General features: G+C 50.6%; 1 protein-coding gene across 1 annotated transcript in view; it reads left to right on the top strand.

Annotated features, from left to right (window-relative positions):
• The window catches only part of unc80 (unc-80 homolog (C. elegans)), a 378,796-nt gene that overhangs the window by 118,692 nt on the left and 243,157 nt on the right, over positions 1-16,947 (top strand). Inside the window, exon 24 of the mRNA XM_085984208.1 lies at positions 13,719-13,931. Coding sequence (XP_085840334.1) covers positions 13,719-13,931 — 213 coding nt within the window. The remainder of the gene's footprint in view (positions 1-13,718; positions 13,932-16,947) is intronic.

Raw genomic sequence — 16,947 nt, 5'->3', positions numbered from 1 at the left:
CGTCGCTCTCTCTCCCCGTCGCTCTCTCTCCCCCCGTCGCTCTCTCTCTTCCCCCCCGTCGCTCTCTCTCTTCCCCCCCGTCGCTCTCTCTCTTCCCCCCCCGTCGCTCTCTCTCTTCCCCCCCGTCGCTCTCTCTCTTCCCCCCCGTCGCTCTCTCTCTTCCCCCCCGTCGCTCTCTCTCTTCCCCCCCGTCGCTCTCTCTCTTCCCCCCCGTCGCTCTCTCTCTTCCCCCCCGTCGCTCTCTCTCTTCCCCCCCGTCGCTCTCTCTCTTCCCCCCCGTCGCTCTCTCTCTTCCCCCCCGTCGCTCTCTCTCTTCCCCCCGTCGCTCTCTCTCTTCCCCCCCGTCGCTCTCTCTCTTCCCCCCCGTCGCTCTCTCTCTTCCCCCCGTCGCTCTCTCTCTTCCCCCCCGTCGCTCTCTCTCTTCCCCCCCGTCGCTCTCTCTCTTCCCCCCCGTCGCTCTCTCTCTTCCCCCCCGTCGCTCTCTCTCTTCCCCCCCGTCGCTCTCTCTCTTCCCCCCCGTCGCTCTCTCTCTTCCCCCCCGTCGCTCTCTCTCTTCCCCCCCGTCGCTCTCTCTCTTCCCCCCCGTCGCTCTCTCTCTTCCCCCCCGTCGCTCTCTCTCTTCCCCCCCGTCGCTCTCTCTCTTCCCCCCCGTCGCTCTCTCTCTTCCCCCCCGTCGCTCTCTCTCTTCCCCCCCGTCGCTCTCTCTCTTCCCCCCCGTCGCTCTCTCTCTTCCCCCCCGTCGCTCTCTCTCTTCCCCCCGTCGCTCTCTCTCTTCCCCCCCGTCGCTCTCTCTCTTCCCCCCCGTCGCTCTCTCTCTTCCCCCCCGTCGCTCTCTCTCTTCCCCCCGTCGCTCTCTCTCTTCCCCCCCGTCGCTCTCTCTCTTCCCCCCCGTCGCTCTCTCTCTTCCCCCCCGTCGCTCTCTCTCTTCCCCCCCGTCGCTCTCTCTCTTCCCCCCCGTCGCTCTCTCTCTTCCCCCCCGTCGCTCTCTCTCTTCCCCCCCGTCGCTCTCTCTCTTCCCCCCCGTCGCTCTCTCTCTTCCCCCCCGTCGCTCTCTCTCTTCCCCCCCGTCGCTCTCTCTCTTCCCCCCCGTCGCTCTCTCTCTTCCCCCCCGTCGCTCTCTCTCTTCCCCCCCGTCGCTCTCTCTCTTCCCCCCCGTCGCTCTCTCTCTTCCCCCCCGTCGCTCTCTCTCTTCCCCCCCGTCGCTCTCTCTCTTCCCCCCCGTCGCTCTCTCTCTTCCCCCCCGTCGCTCTCTCTCTTCCCCCCCGTCGCTCTCTCTCTTCCCCCCGTCGCTCTCTCTCTTCCCCCCGTCGCTCTCTCTCTTCCCCCCCGTCGCTCTCTCTCTTCCCCCCCGTCGCTCTCTCTCTTCCCCCCCGTCGCTCTCTCTCTTCCCCCCCGTCGCTCTCTCTCTTCCCCCCGTCGCTCTCTCTCTTCCCCCCCCGTCGCTCTCTCTCTTCCCCCCCGTCGCTCTCTCTCTTCCCCCCCGTCGCTCTCTCTCTTCCCCCCCGTCGCTCTCTCTCTTCCCCCCCGTCGCTCTCTCTCTTCCCCCCGTCGCTCTCTCTCTTCCCCCCCGTCGCTCTCTCTCTTCCCCCCCGTCGCTCTCTCTCTTCCCCCCCGTCGCTCTCTCTCTTCCCCCCCGTCGCTCTCTCTCTTTCCCCCCCGTCGCTCTCTCTCTTCCCCCCGTCGCTCTCTCTCTTCCCCCCCGTCGCTCTCTCTCTTCCCCCCCGTCGCTCTCTCTCTTCCCCCCCGTCGCTCTCTCTCTTCCCCCCCGTCGCTCTCTCTCTTCCCCCCCGTCGCTCTCTCTCTTCCCCCCGTCGCTCTCTCTCTTCCCCCCCGTCGCTCTCTCTCTTCCCCCCCGTCGCTCTCTCTCTTCCCCCCCCGTCGCTCTCTCTCTTCCCCCCCGTCGCTCTCTCTCTTCCCCCCCGTCGCTCTCTCTCTTCCCCCCCGTCGCTCTCTCTCTTCCCCCCCGTCGCTCTCTCTCTTCCCCCCCGTCGCTCTCTCTCTTCCCCCCCGTCGCTCTCTCTCTTCCCCCCCGTCGCTCTCTCTCTTCCCCCCGTCGCTCTCTCTCTTCCCCCCCGTCGCTCTCTCTCTTCCCCCCCGTCGCTCTCTCTCTTCCCCCCCGTCGCTCTCTCTCTTCCCCCCCGTCGCTCTCTCTCTTCCCCCCCGTCGCTCTCTCTCTTCCCCCCCGTCGCTCTCTCTCTTCCCCCCCGTCGCTCTCTCTCTTCCCCCCCGTCGCTCTCTCTCTTCCCCCCCCCGTCGCTCTCTCTCTTTCCCCCCCCGTCGCTCTCTCTCTTTCCCCCCCCGTCGCTCTCTCTTCCCCCCCCGTCGCTCTCTCTCTTACCCCCCCCGTCGCTCTCTCTCTTACCCCCCCCGTCGCTCTCTCTCTTTCCCCCCCCGTCGCTCTCTCTCTTTCCCCCCCCGTCGCTCTCTCTCTTTCCCCCCCCGTCGCTCTCTCTCTTTCCCCCCCCGTCGCTCTCTCTCTTTCCCCCCCGTCGCTCTCTCTCTTTCCCCCCCCGTCGCTCTCTCTCTTTCCCCCCCCCGTCGCTCTCTCTCTTCCCCCCCCCGTCGCTCTCTCTCTTCCCCCCCCGTCGCTCTCTCTCTTCCCCCCCCGTCGCTCTCTCTCTTCCCCCCCCGTCGCTCTCTCTCTTTCCCCCCCCGTCGCTCTCTCTCTTTCCCCCCCCGTCGCTCTCTCTCTTCCCCCCCCGTCGCTCTCTCTCTTTCCCCCCCCGTCGCTCTCTCTCTTTCCCCCCCCGTCGCTCTCTCTCTTTCCCCCCCCCGTCGCTCTCTCTCTTTCCCCCCCCGTCGCTCTCTCTCTTTCCCCCCCGTCGCTCTCTCTCTTTCCCCCCCCGTCGCTCTCTCTCTTTCCCCCCCCGTCGCTCTCTCTCTTTCCCCCCCCGTCGCTCTCTCTCTTTCCCCCCCCGTCGCTCTCTCTCTTTCCCCCCCCGTCGCTCTCTCTCTTTCCCCCCCCGTCGCTCTCTCTCTTTCCCCCCCCGTCGCTCTCTCTCTTTCCCCCCCCGTCGCTCTCTCTCTTCCCCCCCCGTCGCTCTCTCTCTTTCCCCCCCCCGTCGCTCTCTCTCTTTCCCCCCCCCGTCGCTCTCTCTCTTTCCCCCCCCGTCGCTCTCTCTCTTTCCCCCCCCGTCGCTCTCTCTCTTTCCCCCCCCCGTCGCTCTCTCTCTTTCCCCCCGTCGCTCTCTCTCTCCCCCCAGTCGCTCTCTCGCTTCCCCCCCAGTCGTTCAGTCGTCTCGCTTCCCCCCCCAGTCGTTCTCTCTCTTCCCCCCCCAGTCGCTCCCTCTCTCTCTTCCAACAACAACATGCCCTCAAAAAAGCCTCTGCACCGCCCCCCCCACTCGCTCTCTCTCTCTCCCCCCCCCACTCGCTCTCTCTCTTCCAACAACATGCCTCGAAAAAGTCTCTCTCCCCCGTCTCTCTCTCTCTCTTTCTCTCCCCCATCTCTCTCTCTCCCCCAGTCTCCCTCTCTCTCTCCCTCAGTCGCTCTGTCTCTCCCCCCTCAGTCTCTCTCTCTCTCCCCCCTCAGTCTCTCTATCTCCCAGTCTCTCCCTCTCTCTCTCTCCACATCTCTCTCTCTCTCTCACCCATCAGTCGCTCTCTCTCTCCCCCTCAGTCGCTCTCTCTCTCTATCTCCCCATTCTCTCTCTCCCCAGTCTCTCTCTCTCTCACACTCCCAATCTCTCTCTCTCACACTCCCAATCTCTCTCTCTCACACTCCCAATCTCTCCCTCTCACTCCCAATCTCTCTCTCTCTATCTCCCCATTCTCTCTCTCTCTCCCCAGTCTCTCTCTCTGTCTCCCCATTCTCTCTCTCACTCCCAATCTCTCTCTCTCTCTCTCTCTATCTCCCCATTCTCTCTCTCTCCCCAGTCTCTCTCTCTCACACTCCCAATCTCTCTCTCTCTCTCACACTCCCAATCTCTCTCTTGATGTGCCTCAATTATTCCGAGACTCGAAGTTAGCAGAACAAAAGTAAGGCTTTTATTAACTCAGAACATAACACGTAAAATAGAGAGATGTCTACCTTCAGGAGGCTGATGCCTGACTGAAGTTAGATTACAAAGGAGCCAGGTATGGGCGGAGCCCTGCACACAACCAGTTCCAGCACATTCCAATACATAATACATGAGGACTGGGGGAAGGGAAAAGACACAGAAAACAGGCAGTGATGAATGAAATATATTTCATCACATCTCTCTCTCACTCCCAATCTCTCTCTCTCTCACTCCCAATCTCTCTCTCTCTCACACTCCCAATCTCTCTCTCACACACTCCCAATCTCTCTCTCTGACACTCCCAATCTCTCTCTCTCTCACATTCCCAATCTCTCTCTCTCTCACTCCCAGTCTCTCTCTCTCTCACTCCCAATCTCTCTCTCTCACACTCCCAATCTCTCTCTCTCACACTCCCAATCTCTCTCTCTCACACTCCCAATCTCTCTCTCTCTCACACTCCCAATCTCTCTCTCTCACACTCCCAATCTCTCTCTCTCACACTCCCAATCTCTCTCTCTCACTCCCAATCTCTCTCTCTCTCACACTCCCAATCTCTCTCTCTCACACTCCCAATCTCTCTCTCTCTCTCTCACACTCCCAATCTCTCTCTCTCTCACACTCCCAATCTCTCTCTCTCTCACACTCCCAATCTCTCTCTCTCTCACACTCCCAATCTCTCTCTCTCACACTCCCAATCTCTCTCTCTCACACTCCCAATCTCTCTCTCTCACACTCCCAATCTCTCTCTCTCTCACACTCCCAATCTCTCTCTCTCACACTCCCAATCTCTCTCTCTCACACTCCCAATCTCTCTCTCTCTCACATTCCCAATCTCTCTCTCTCTCACTCCCAATCTCTCTCTCTCTCACATTCCCAATCTCTCTCTCTCTCACTCCCAATCTCTCTCTCTCTCACATTCCCAATCTCTCTCTCTCTCACTCCCAGTCTCTCTCTCTCACACTCCCAATCTCTCTCTCTCACACTCCCAATCTCTCTCTCTCACACATTCCCAATCTCTCTCTCTCTCACTCCCAGCCTCTCTCTCTCACACTCCCAATCTCTCTCTCTCTGACTCCCAATCTCTCTCTCTCTCACACTCCCAATCTCTCTCTCTCTCACACTCCCAATCTCTCTCTCTCTCACACTCCCAATCTCTCTCTCTCACACTCCCAATCTCTCTCTCTCTCACACTCCCAATCTATCTCTCTCTCTCACACTCCCAATCTCTCTCTCTCACACTCCCAATCTCTCTCTCTCTCACACTCCCAATCTCTCTCTCTCACACTCCCAATCTCTCTCTCTCACACTCCCAATCTCTCTCTCTCTCGCATTCCCAATCTCTCTCTCTCTCACTCCCAATCTCTCTCTCTCTCACATTCCCAATCTCTCTCTCTCTCACATTCCCAATCTCTCTCTCTCTCACTCCCAATCTCTCTCTCTCTCACATTCCCAATCTCTCTCTCTCTCACTCCCAGTCTCTCTCTCTCACACTCCCAATCTCTCTCTCTCACACTCCCAATCTCTCTCTCTCACACATTCCCAATCTCTCTCTCTCACTCCCAGCCTCTCTCTCTCACACTCCCAATCTCTCTCTCTCTGACTCCCAATCTCTCTCTCTCTCACACTCCCAATCTCTCTCTCTCTCACACTCCCAATCTCTCTCTCTCTCACACTCCCAATCTCTCTCTCTCTCACACTCCCAATCTCTCTCTCTCACACTCCCAATCTCTCTCTGTCTCTCACACTCCCAATCTCTCTCTCTCTCACACTCCCAATCTCTCTCTCTCACACACTCCCAATCTCTCTCTCTCTCTCTCTCACTCCCAATCTCTCTCTCTCTCACACTCCCAATCTCTCTCTCTCTCACACTCCCAGTCTCTCTCTCTCACACTCCCAATCTCTCTCTCACACTCCCAGTCTCTCTCTCTCACACACCCAATCTCTCTCTCTCACACTCCCAATCTCTCTCTCTCACACACTCCCAATCTCTCTCTCTCACACACTCCCAATCTCTCTCTCTCACACACTCCCAATCTCTCTCTCTCTCACACTCCCAATCTCTCTCTCTCTCACACTCCCAATCTCTCTCTCACACTCCCAATCTCTCTCTCTCTCACTCCCAATCTCTCTCACACTCCCAATCTCTCTCTCTCTCTCTCACTCCCAATCTCTCTCACACTCCCAATCTCTCTCTCTCTCTCACACTCCCAATCTCTCTCTCCTTCCCTCTCTCTCTCTCCTTCCCTCTCTCCTTCCCTCTCTTTCTCCTTCCCTCTCTCTCCTTCCCTCTCTCTCTCCTTCCATCTCTCTCTTTCCTTCCATCTCTCTCTCTCTCCATCCCCCTCTCTCTCTCTCTCTCCTTCCCCCCCTCTCTCTCTCCTTCCCTCTCTCTCTCTCTCCTTCCCTCTCTCTCTCCTTCCCTCTCTCTCTCTCTCCTTCCCTCTCTCTCTTCCCCCCAGTCGCTCCCTCTCTCTCTTCCAACAACAACATGCCCTCGAGAAAGCCTCGGCACCGCCGGGCTCCCCCAGCTAGTATATAATAAAGCGGTTGGTTTGTCTGTCTGTCTGTTTGTCTGTCTGTCCGCTATACACACAAAAGTTATAGAGCGTACCTACACGTATGTTATATCAAAAGAAAGGTTATGATCAGGGGAGTCTAATAGGCATATTTGCTTCTTGGTCAGATAAAAATTGTTCGGACACTACACAAAAAACATTCAAAAATCCGCTCATTAGCGGTTGACCAATCCTACCGCTCATTAGCGTTGAGTGACGTGATGGTGGACCAATCCTACAGTTCAGTGACCTGATGGTTGACCAATCGGTGCATCACAGGCGGGACCTAATCCTGCAGCCTCCCGAAACTTCGCCGCCATTTTTTTCATCCCCACAGCCAAAGCACCAGCCAAACAAACCCCCACATTGCGGCTCCGGGAGCGGGAGGTGACTTGCAGTCACTCGGGCCGGGCCTCACAACCGCTCGGCCCGAGACACACAGCGGGTGGGGGAGCGTCAGCGGCCGGCCGTAAACTGCGCCACCCGCAGCGCGGCTCCCGGCCGCACCAGCAGCTCAGCTGGGGTCCGTCTCGGCCCCAGAGACCGGCCGGGCCTGAAGCGCTAGGCCCCGTACCACCACCGCGGCCGGACTCAATTTTCAAAGCCCTTCCCCGGGTGCCAAAAGAGGGGGAGGGAGGGAGAGAGAGAGAGGGGACAGACAAGGGCAGGGAGAGAGATGGGGGGGCAGGGAGAGAGAGGGGCAGGGAGAGAGAGGGTGAGGGAGGTAAAGAGTGACACAGAGCGCGGGAGCGGCAGCGCCCAGCCGTAAACCGCGCGGCCCAAAACAGCCCTGGCAACGCCGGGCACCCCCAGCTAGTTCTATATAATTCTATGTTAGCTGTTTACAGCAGCATCATCATTGAGTGTGCAAAAAAAGCGCTCTCACAATTTCATTATAAATAGCGAGCAGCAGAATTCTTGCAAAAATACAAAATTGACGAACAGGAAAAGACCAGCTGGTCAACCAATCCTGCTCCACAGAACCACAACGCCTGGAGCATCACGATTAGGTACCCATTTCCACCAGCACACATGCCCACCATCAGTCATGTAATCTCCTGGGCGAGGCAGAACAACCCAGAAAGAAATCGGCGGCCAATCAGGCAAACAAAAATCTGGGAAATTCCTATCCGACCCCCTTAGGCAATTGAAAATAGTCCAAGAGACCACATAGACACCACTTGGTATTTTACCTACCTTTTCTAACACGTGATCTTCTTCCCAATCCAGCATGGATTTGTAAAAGGTAATTCATGTCTAACAAACCTAGTTGAATTTTTTGAGGAGGTGACTAATGTGGTAGATAAGGGAGTGTCTATGGATGTTATTTATATGGACTTCCAGAAGGCATTCGACAAGGTTCCACATAAGAGACTGTTAACAAAAATGAGAGTGAAAGGAATTGGAGGCAGCCTACTGGCTTGGATAGGGAATTGATTAGCAGGTAGGAGGCAGAGAGTACGGATCTGTATTGGGGCTACAGCGTTTCACTCTATTTATATAAATGACTTGGATGAAGGACTAGAGAGCCATATATCTAAGTTTGCTGATGACACTAAGTTAAGTGGCACAGTAAATAGTGTAGATGGGTGCAGAAAGTTTCAAAGGGACATTGATAGATTAAGTGAGTGGGCAAAACTGGCAGATGAAGTTCATATGTGGGAATGTGTGGAGGCATCCACTTTGGACCTAAAAAAGATAAATCAGAATATTTTCTAAATAGTGAGAAGCTAGGAACTGAGGATGAGAAGAGAGATTTAAGGCTTCAAGTACAGAAATCACTAAAAGCTAGGACAGATACAAAAAAATAATTTAAAAAACTAATGGAATGCTGGCTTTCATCTCAAAGTGGTGGAAGTTATGTTACAGCTGTACGGAGCTCTGGTGACGCCCCCATCTGGAGTACTCGGGAAGGATATAGTGGCCTTGAAGGGGGTGCAGTGCAGATTCACCAGAATGTTACCGGGGCTAAAAGAGTTAAATTATGAGGACAGGTTGCATGTACGAGGTTTGTATTCCCTTGAATCTAGAAACTTAAGGAGTGATCCAATTGAGGTGTTTAAGATGACTTTAAGGTGTGGGGGAAGAGTTGAACCTCTGAGTAAAGGGAAGGTGCATGCCTTCAGCTTTGTAGTTTAGACCCACTTGGCATTGAGCTTGGAGACAGGGAGGCCACATTTCGCTCAGCTAGCTGAAGGGTGCTGCTGGAAATAACAATCTGCTGCAGAGTCACTAGGCGGTCAATGTGTCCAAGTTAAGGAGGATTCATCAAAAATGACTTGCCATTTGAACCTCTACTTTTCTGATATCACTGACACATTTAGCATGGAAATTAGTCTTTTGAAGTACCACCTACAGGTATAACTGGTACAGGAAGTACATGTTAATTTTACAATGACCCGGATTTTCCGGGGCCTATGACTTGTGTATGCGGTCGTAAGTGCCCTGCAAGTTCCGGGTTTCCGCATGTGATGTGCATGCGCGAAAACCCGGAACTTGTGATCTGTCAAGTTTCAGATTGACAGATCGTACGAATCCAAAGGAAATGGATGTTTGCTGGCGCAGGGTTGGGCTATTTGCCCAACTACTGCACAGCGAATGCCCACGAAATCCTTATGCTTGGTAAAAGCAGGCATAAGGCCTTCTTTTACCAGCGTAAGGGTTAAAATAAATATTAAACATTCATTTAAACTTTCAAAAACCTTAAAATTAGTTTAGGTTATAGCCCCTTTAAAAATGTTTAAATTTATTTTTCAAAAAATGTAATTTGTTTCAAATGTTTAATTAAATTGTATTTTAATTATTTTTAAACGTGATGATTTATTTTTATTTAGGTTGTGTGAAAATGTATTTTTTATGTGATTCCTAATGGAGATTCCATACTTAAATGGAATCTCCATAAGCATAATGGGAATCCCCCTTTTTGATTGGTTGGGTCGGCCCACATGACCCCAGGGACGCTTGCAAACCGCATGAGCCCCTGGGATACGTGGGCCTTTTTGCAGGCCTACGCCTGCAGGCCCAGGAGCACGAGTCTTTGTAGGTCCGGGGCCATCAGGTAAGTATGGTTTTACTTACAGTTCGGAGGCATTCGCCCGCGGGAAGCCTCCAACCGCAATTTCAGGTCCATTGTTTTTTTTTCCATAGACGGTTCCTGACACAGAAAGAGAAACATAGAAGATAGGAGCAGGTGTAGGCCATTCGGCCCCTCGAGCCTGCTCCGCCATTCAATGCGATCATGGCGTATCATCCAAATTCAGTACCCTGTCCCTGCCTTCTCCCCATACCCCTTGATCCCTTTAGACTTAAGAAATATACCCAACTCCTTCTTGAATATATTTAATGAATTGGCCTCTACTGCCTTCTGTGGTAGAGAATTCCACAGGTTCACCACTCTCTGGGTGAAGAAATTCCTCCTAATTTCTGTCCCTTATCCTTAGACTGTGACCTCTGGTTCTGGACTCCCCGACCATCGGGAACATCCTTCCTGCATCTAGTCTGTCCAGTCCTGTTAGAATTTTATAAGTTTCAATGAGATCCCCTCTCATTCTTCTAAACTCCAGCGAGTATAAGCCCAATCGACCCAATCTCTCCTCATACGTCATTCCTGCCATCCCAGGTATCAGCCTGGTGAATCTTCGCTGAACTCCTCCCATGGCAAGAACATCCTTTCTCAGCTAAGGCGACCAAAACTGCACACACTACTCAAGATGTGGTCTCACCAAGGCCCTGTACAACTGCAGCAAGATATCCTTGTTCCTGTACTCAAACCCTCTCGCTACGAAGGCCAACATACCATTTACCTTCTTAACCGCCTGCTGCACCTGCACTTCCCCTTCTCCCAATCTATTGCCATTCAGATAATAATCTGCCTTCCTGTTTTTGCCACCAAAGTGGATAACCTCACATTTATCCACGTTATATTGCATCTGCCATGCTTCTGCCCGATCACCCAACCTGTCCAAATCATCCTGGAGTTTCTCGGCATCCTCTTCACAGCACACACGCCCACCCAGCTTTGTGTCATCTGCAAATTTGGAGATATTACATCTAGTTCCCTTGTCTAGATCATTAATATATATTGTGAATAGCTGGGGTCCAAGGAGCGATCCCTGCAGTACCCCACTAGTCACTGCCTGCCACTCGGAAAAAGACCCGTTTATTCCAACTCTTTGCTTCCTGTCTGCCAACCAGTCCTCTATCCAATTCAGTACCTTGCCCCCAATCCCATGTGCCTTAACTTTACACGCTAATCTCTTATGCGGGACCTTATCGAAAGCCTTCTGAAAGTCCAAATACACCACATCCACTGGTTCTCCCTTATCTATTTTACCAGTTACATTCTCAAAAAATTCCAGTAGATTAGTCAAGCACGATTTACCTTTTGTAAATCCATGTTGACTTTGTCCGATCCTGTCACTGTTTTCCAAGTGCTCTGCTACATCTTTTATAATAGACTCTAGCATTTTCCCCACTACTGATGTCAGGCATACTGGTCTGTAATTCACCGTTTTCTCTCTACCACCTTTTTTGAATAGTGGGGTAACATTAGTTACCCTCCAATCCATGGGTACTGTTCCATATTCCATCGAATGTTGGAAGATGATCAGCAATGCATCTACTATTTTTAGGGCCACTTCCTTAAGTACCCTAGGATGTAGATTATCAGGCCCTGGGGATTTATCAGCCTTCAATCCCATCAATTTCCCTACAAATACTGATTTCTTTCAGTTCCTCCCTTTCATCAGACCCTATGTTCCCTGACATCTCTGGGAGGTTATTTGTGTCCTCCTTTCTGAAGACAGAACCAAAATATGTATTTAATTGGTCAGCCATTTCTTTGTTCCCCATTTATAAATTACCCTGATTATGACTGCAAGGGACCTACGCTTGACTTCACCAATCTTTTTCTCTTCACATATCTATAAAAGCTTTTACAGTCAGTTTTTATGTTCCCTGCAAGCTTACTCTCATATTCTATTTTCCCCTTCTTAATTAATCCCTTTGTCCTCCTTTGTTGAATCCTAAACTGCTCCCAATCCTCAGGTTTACTGCTTTTTCTGGCCAATTTATATGTCCTCTCCTTGGAACTTATGCTATCCCTAATTTCCCTTGTTAGCCACGGTTGAGTCACCTTTTTTGTTTTATTTTTATGCCAAACTGGGATGAACAAATTCTGTAGTTCATCCATGCGGTCTTTGAATGTTTGCCATTGCCTATCCACCGTCAACTCTGAGTGACATTCCCCAATCAATCCTACCCAACTCGCGCCTCAGACCATCATAGTTTCCTTTATTTAAATTCAGGACCCTAGTCTCTGAGTACAACAAGGGTTTTCAATGCATTTTGAAGTGGAATGCTGTGACCCACTCAGCAATTTTAATATATAATAGATGCCACTTTTTCATTCTAATTGAAACCTAGAAGATAAAGATTAGTTAACATTTGCCCTATAAAAATATTTTGTTGAAGCTTTTTTTGCTTCGGTTTTACTTATTTTTTGAAAAGCTCACTACAGGCATTTACGTAGAAACATAAGAACATAGGAGTAAGCTATTCAGCCCCTCAAATCTGTTCCTCCCATGCAGTTAGATCATGGCTGATCTGTACCTCAACTCCATTTGCCTGGCTTTAATCCATATCCCTTGCCGCCCTTACCTAACGAAAATTTATTGGTATCAGTCTTGAAAATTTCAATTGATCGAGCTTCCACAGTCTTTTGGGGGAAGATAGTTCCAGATTTCCACTATACTTTGTGTGGTGGAAACTGTTTTCCTGATTTCACTCCTAAATGGCATAGCTCTAATTTTAAGATTGTGCCCTTTTGTTCTGGATTCCCCCACTAGAGGAAATAGTTTCTCTGCATTCAAATCCCTTAATAATTTTCAACACCTTGATTACATCACTCCTCAACCTTCTAAACTGAAGGGAATACAAGCCATGTTTATACAACCTGTCCTCCTAATTTAACCCATAAAACCCAGGTATCATTCTGGTGAATCTGCGCTGTACCGCTTCCAAGACCAATATTTCCTTCCTCTGAGGTGCGGTGCCTAAAACTAAACGCAGTTTTCCAGATGGGGTCTGATCATGGCTCTGTACAATTGAAACATAACCTCCTCTCCTTTGTATTCCAGCCCCTTTGAGATAAAGACCAACATTCCATTAGCCTTTTTGATTACTATTTTGTACCTGTGCACTAGCATTTTGGTTGTTTGTATACACCCAAATCCCTTTCTCCTCCACAGTTCCTAGTCTCTCACCATCAAGAAAATATTTCAATTTGTCTTTTTCAGATCCAAAGTGGATGACCTTCCACTGCCCCACATTGAACCTCATCTGCTACCGTTTTGCCCTCTGACTTAATCTGCCTCTGTTCCTTTGCAACTTCCTGCTCCCATCTCATTTACACTTCCTTCTTAAACTAGAAAGTTGGTGGCTGAATCACCAACACTTTGATGTTTAACTGGTTGGATCAAATAGTTCAGAAAGATTGTAGCAGGCCTGCTGAATGCCTTTAACTATAAATTGAAGAGAAACTCAAGTCTAGACGAGATACAATTCAAATGTTGGTTGCAATTTAAGAGTGGCTTCCAAACTGCATTATTTTTTAAAATTCTAACTTTTGTAAAATGGGAATCCTTCAGTTATTCATTTGTTGAGTAACTGTTTTGGAGCTTCAGAGGAGTGAGAAGATCAAGGTGCCAGTCTCAACTTTGGGCTGCAAAATAAAATTACAGTACTGCAGCTCCACATTTTACATGAAAATCATCAATGGTAGATATTGGCCTAGGAAGGAAGTCGGGTTGTATAAAATTTCTTGAGAAGTTCTGTTCAATTTTATGTGCTTCATGTCCTTACAAAGCATTTAAATGCTTAATCTAAACATGTAATGCACTAAATAAGGCTTAGACATATTGGTATTAATGAGCTGTTAACTGCTAGAGTTCACTCTAAATATCTGTAAAAAGGTAATGTGAAATGTATTATAGAAACATTTTGTTTCACCCATTGCACACAGGGTATAGTGAGCAATGGCAAAACACATTTTTTACACCTGCTTAGCATTTCAGTCGAAGAGTATAATGTATTTTATTGATTACTTTGATTTGCATATCTCTCTTTGAATGATCATTTTTTCTTTACTGTTCCTTCAACCTAGGAAGCACCGGTGGTATCAAGGGCAACGCTATTCCTGGAGTGTGCCCGGTTTGTACATCGATGCAATCGTGGAAACTGGCCAGAGTGGATGAAGGGACACCATGTTAGTATAGCCAAAAAGGGTTTGTCACGAGGAAGATCACCTGTGGTTGGAAATAAACGTAATCAGAAATTACAGTGGAAGGCAGCAAAACATTTCTGTCAGTGGGGTGAGGTAAGGAAGGAACCTTTGGCAAGTAATAACATCTCCAAAAAAAATGAGATAAATTCAAAACTAATCAGTGTATGTCTAATATATTCATAATGTTCTACAAAATGATGGTTAGGTCATATCTGGATTACTGTGTGCAGTTTTGGGCTCTTGCCGATAGGAGGGATATAATATCCCTGGAGAATGTACAATGCAGATGTACCAAGAAAACACCAGAGAGGAGAGGCCTTGAGTTACAAGGAAAGGCTAAAGCAACTAAGCTTGTATTCTCTTGAACTGTGAAGATTGATGGGGGATTTAATGAAGGTGGTCAAAATGATGAGAGATAGACTAGGTAAATAGATAGATTCTTTCCCTTTGTAGATAAATTGAAGATAGAAGGTCTTATCTCATGATGAGAAGAACCTTTTTCATATGGATTTGAAATGCTTTGATACTAAAGAAATGACAACATTCAACTTCGTGCTGCCTGCTAATTTACATGATTGCAGTGTGCAGCCAGTGCTAAACGCGCTATTGATTGGCTGCATGCTTCAGCAGGAGACCCAAAATTTTGAGAGCCTGCACCTCTTAAAGCTAGCCTGCACCTCTTAAAGGGGAGGTGCATTGTGGCTAGAGCTGGTGGTGGAAGCCATTGTGGAACACATTGTAAAGTGGAAAAAGATTGAATAATGGCACAACATGGCAGAGAGCGGGCTCCAAGATTTTAGGACGTGGCACTGGAGGCCTTGGTGGAGGAGGTAGAGAGGAGGAGAGATGTACTCTTTCCACAAGGGGCCAGGAGGCCCTCCAGACAAACTCTCAGAAGGCAGTGGGACCAGATAGCCGTGTCGGTTGGTGCCAGGAGTTGAGGCCGAGGACTAGGATGCAATGCTGCAAAAAGTTCAATGACCTCACACAAGTGGTCAAGGACAGTGAATGTATCTTCAAATCCCATATCCCACCAACTGCACCACCAGCCTCAGCAACTGCTCAATGCACCACACCTCCATCACTCATCTACCAACAATCTCTATCAATCAGGACTCGTACGTGACATTCATAGCTTCTCCTCAGCCTCACACACTTAGCACTGCTGCAAGCCTAACACCCACATCTCAGATCTTGCACACACTGCCAGCTATTCAACCATGACAGTCACATCACCCAAACAAATTGCACCACATTCACTGACACATTTCCCTCTCGCAGGACAAGGTAGAGTGTAATCGGAGGCAGCAGGAGCTAAGCGGTGGGGACAGTCGTGGCTGCATGCCCTTACCCGTCATTGGAACTGCCATTGCTGATGCTGTGGCCAGCAGCGGGGCTAAAACGAAAGAAGACGACGGTATCCTCATACCTAATCCTCCTTCTCGCATCCCACTTCCCCCTCATCCCACAATCTCTTCTGATTTGCAAGCTGCAGATGATGTAAGCATGCACCTCTTACTTCCCCCCCGCCCCCTCACCACAACCCTACCCTAATGTCCTTCTCTTTTCAGATACCCAAGAAGTGCAACCTGGTCAGGCAATGGTGGAAAAGCAACAGGTGGAAGAGCAAGAAGACAGCAATGATGAAGAAACTCCATCACTCGATTTCACATTCGTAGCCACCAGCTCAGATGCTGACACTATGCGTAATTCAGAGGATAGCTTAGAGGCGGGATCTGTACGTGTGAGACACCTGGCACGAGGTGCCAGGGCAGGGAGCAAGGGTAGTGCAGGGAGGGGCCAGCTCACTGGAGGGTGAGGTCGCACATGAGTTCTGCTGCAGAGGACTCAGATGAGCATTTTGATAGGGCAGGCTACAGAAGAAGGCTGATGGGTATGCAGAATGAAATGCTTGGTGCATTGGCAGGCATGCCAGAAAGCCCGCATGCAATGTCGAGCGTGGAGGGGTCTGGCACTAATTTGGCGCAGAGCTTGGAGCCCATCCTTTTCAGCACGGAAGTGGTGGCCAACTCCATTAGCACACTTGCGAACCCAACCATGATACAGCATCTGATGGCCGATGTCTCAGCTTCCATTGCAGCACATACAGAAGCCGCCTAATGTCTGGGTGTTACAGTGGAAGCTCAGACTTCTGTCATGCAAGGTGGTTAGCTTACTGCCATGCAAGCTCAGACTGCTGCCATCATGGCTGTGGATACCAGTGTTCAAAGGGGCTTGCAAGGTGTCACAGCAGTCCAGCAATCTGTCTTCCAACAGATTATTAGGATTGCTGAGGCACTCCCCAGGGGAGTGGCAGTGGCTCCATGGAGTATGAATCTGCTATCTTCCGTCAGGATGACAGCATTTGTCCTCCCACCACCTCAGATTGCTGCCGCCCATGCCGAGATGGTGCAGTCCTTCTAGGCCCAGAGCTGCTCGAGGTCATCCTCGAAGGTCATCTGCAGCCTCCCCCACTGAAAGTCAGCAGCTTCCACCAGCCATGCTGCAGCACTGGGGTAGCACTGCGTAGGAGCACTATGACAGGCAAAGGCACATATGGACAGGTACTAAGGGAATGCAGAAGAGTGATTGGTTGACATCTGTTTGCAATATGGCATGATTTCATTTATAAATTTAGTTTGGAATGTTTATTTTGTGTTGGCTTTTATTTTTGCATTTTGACCTTGCAAATGCTGTAATGGTCAGTAACAGAGGGAAGGGAAGGTGTGGGACTGTTGGTGAATGGGTATTGGGGTTGTCTTTACTGGCACTACAGTTGATTTGTTCACGGACAGCCCAGCAGGAAAGGGGCTGTCTAGGTAGCCCCCTCCCTTCCTCTTTCTCCTCCTCAGCTTGCTGCTCCTCGGCTGCTTGCCGTATAGCTAGTGGCAAGGGCTGTGCTCTCATGATGGCGAGGTTGTGCAGCAGAGCACATCGAATCTTGACACCCACTCTGCTGAGTATTGCAGGGCTCCTCCAGAGCAGTCCAGGCAGCAGAAGCGTCGTTTCAGCACACCAGTGGTGTGCTCTATCACATTTCATGTGGCAGCATGGCTTTCATTGTAAGCATGCTGCCCACGTGTGCATGGGTTGCAGACTGGAGTCATGA

The sequence above is a fragment of the Somniosus microcephalus genome, chromosome 4, assembly GCF_052327205.1.
Source record: "Somniosus microcephalus isolate GS21.2 chromosome 4, FLI_Smic_1.0, whole genome shotgun sequence".
NCBI classification, from domain to species: domain Eukaryota; kingdom Metazoa; phylum Chordata; class Chondrichthyes; order Squaliformes; family Somniosidae; genus Somniosus; species Somniosus microcephalus.
This window is presented reverse-complemented; position numbering and strand designations above follow the sequence as displayed.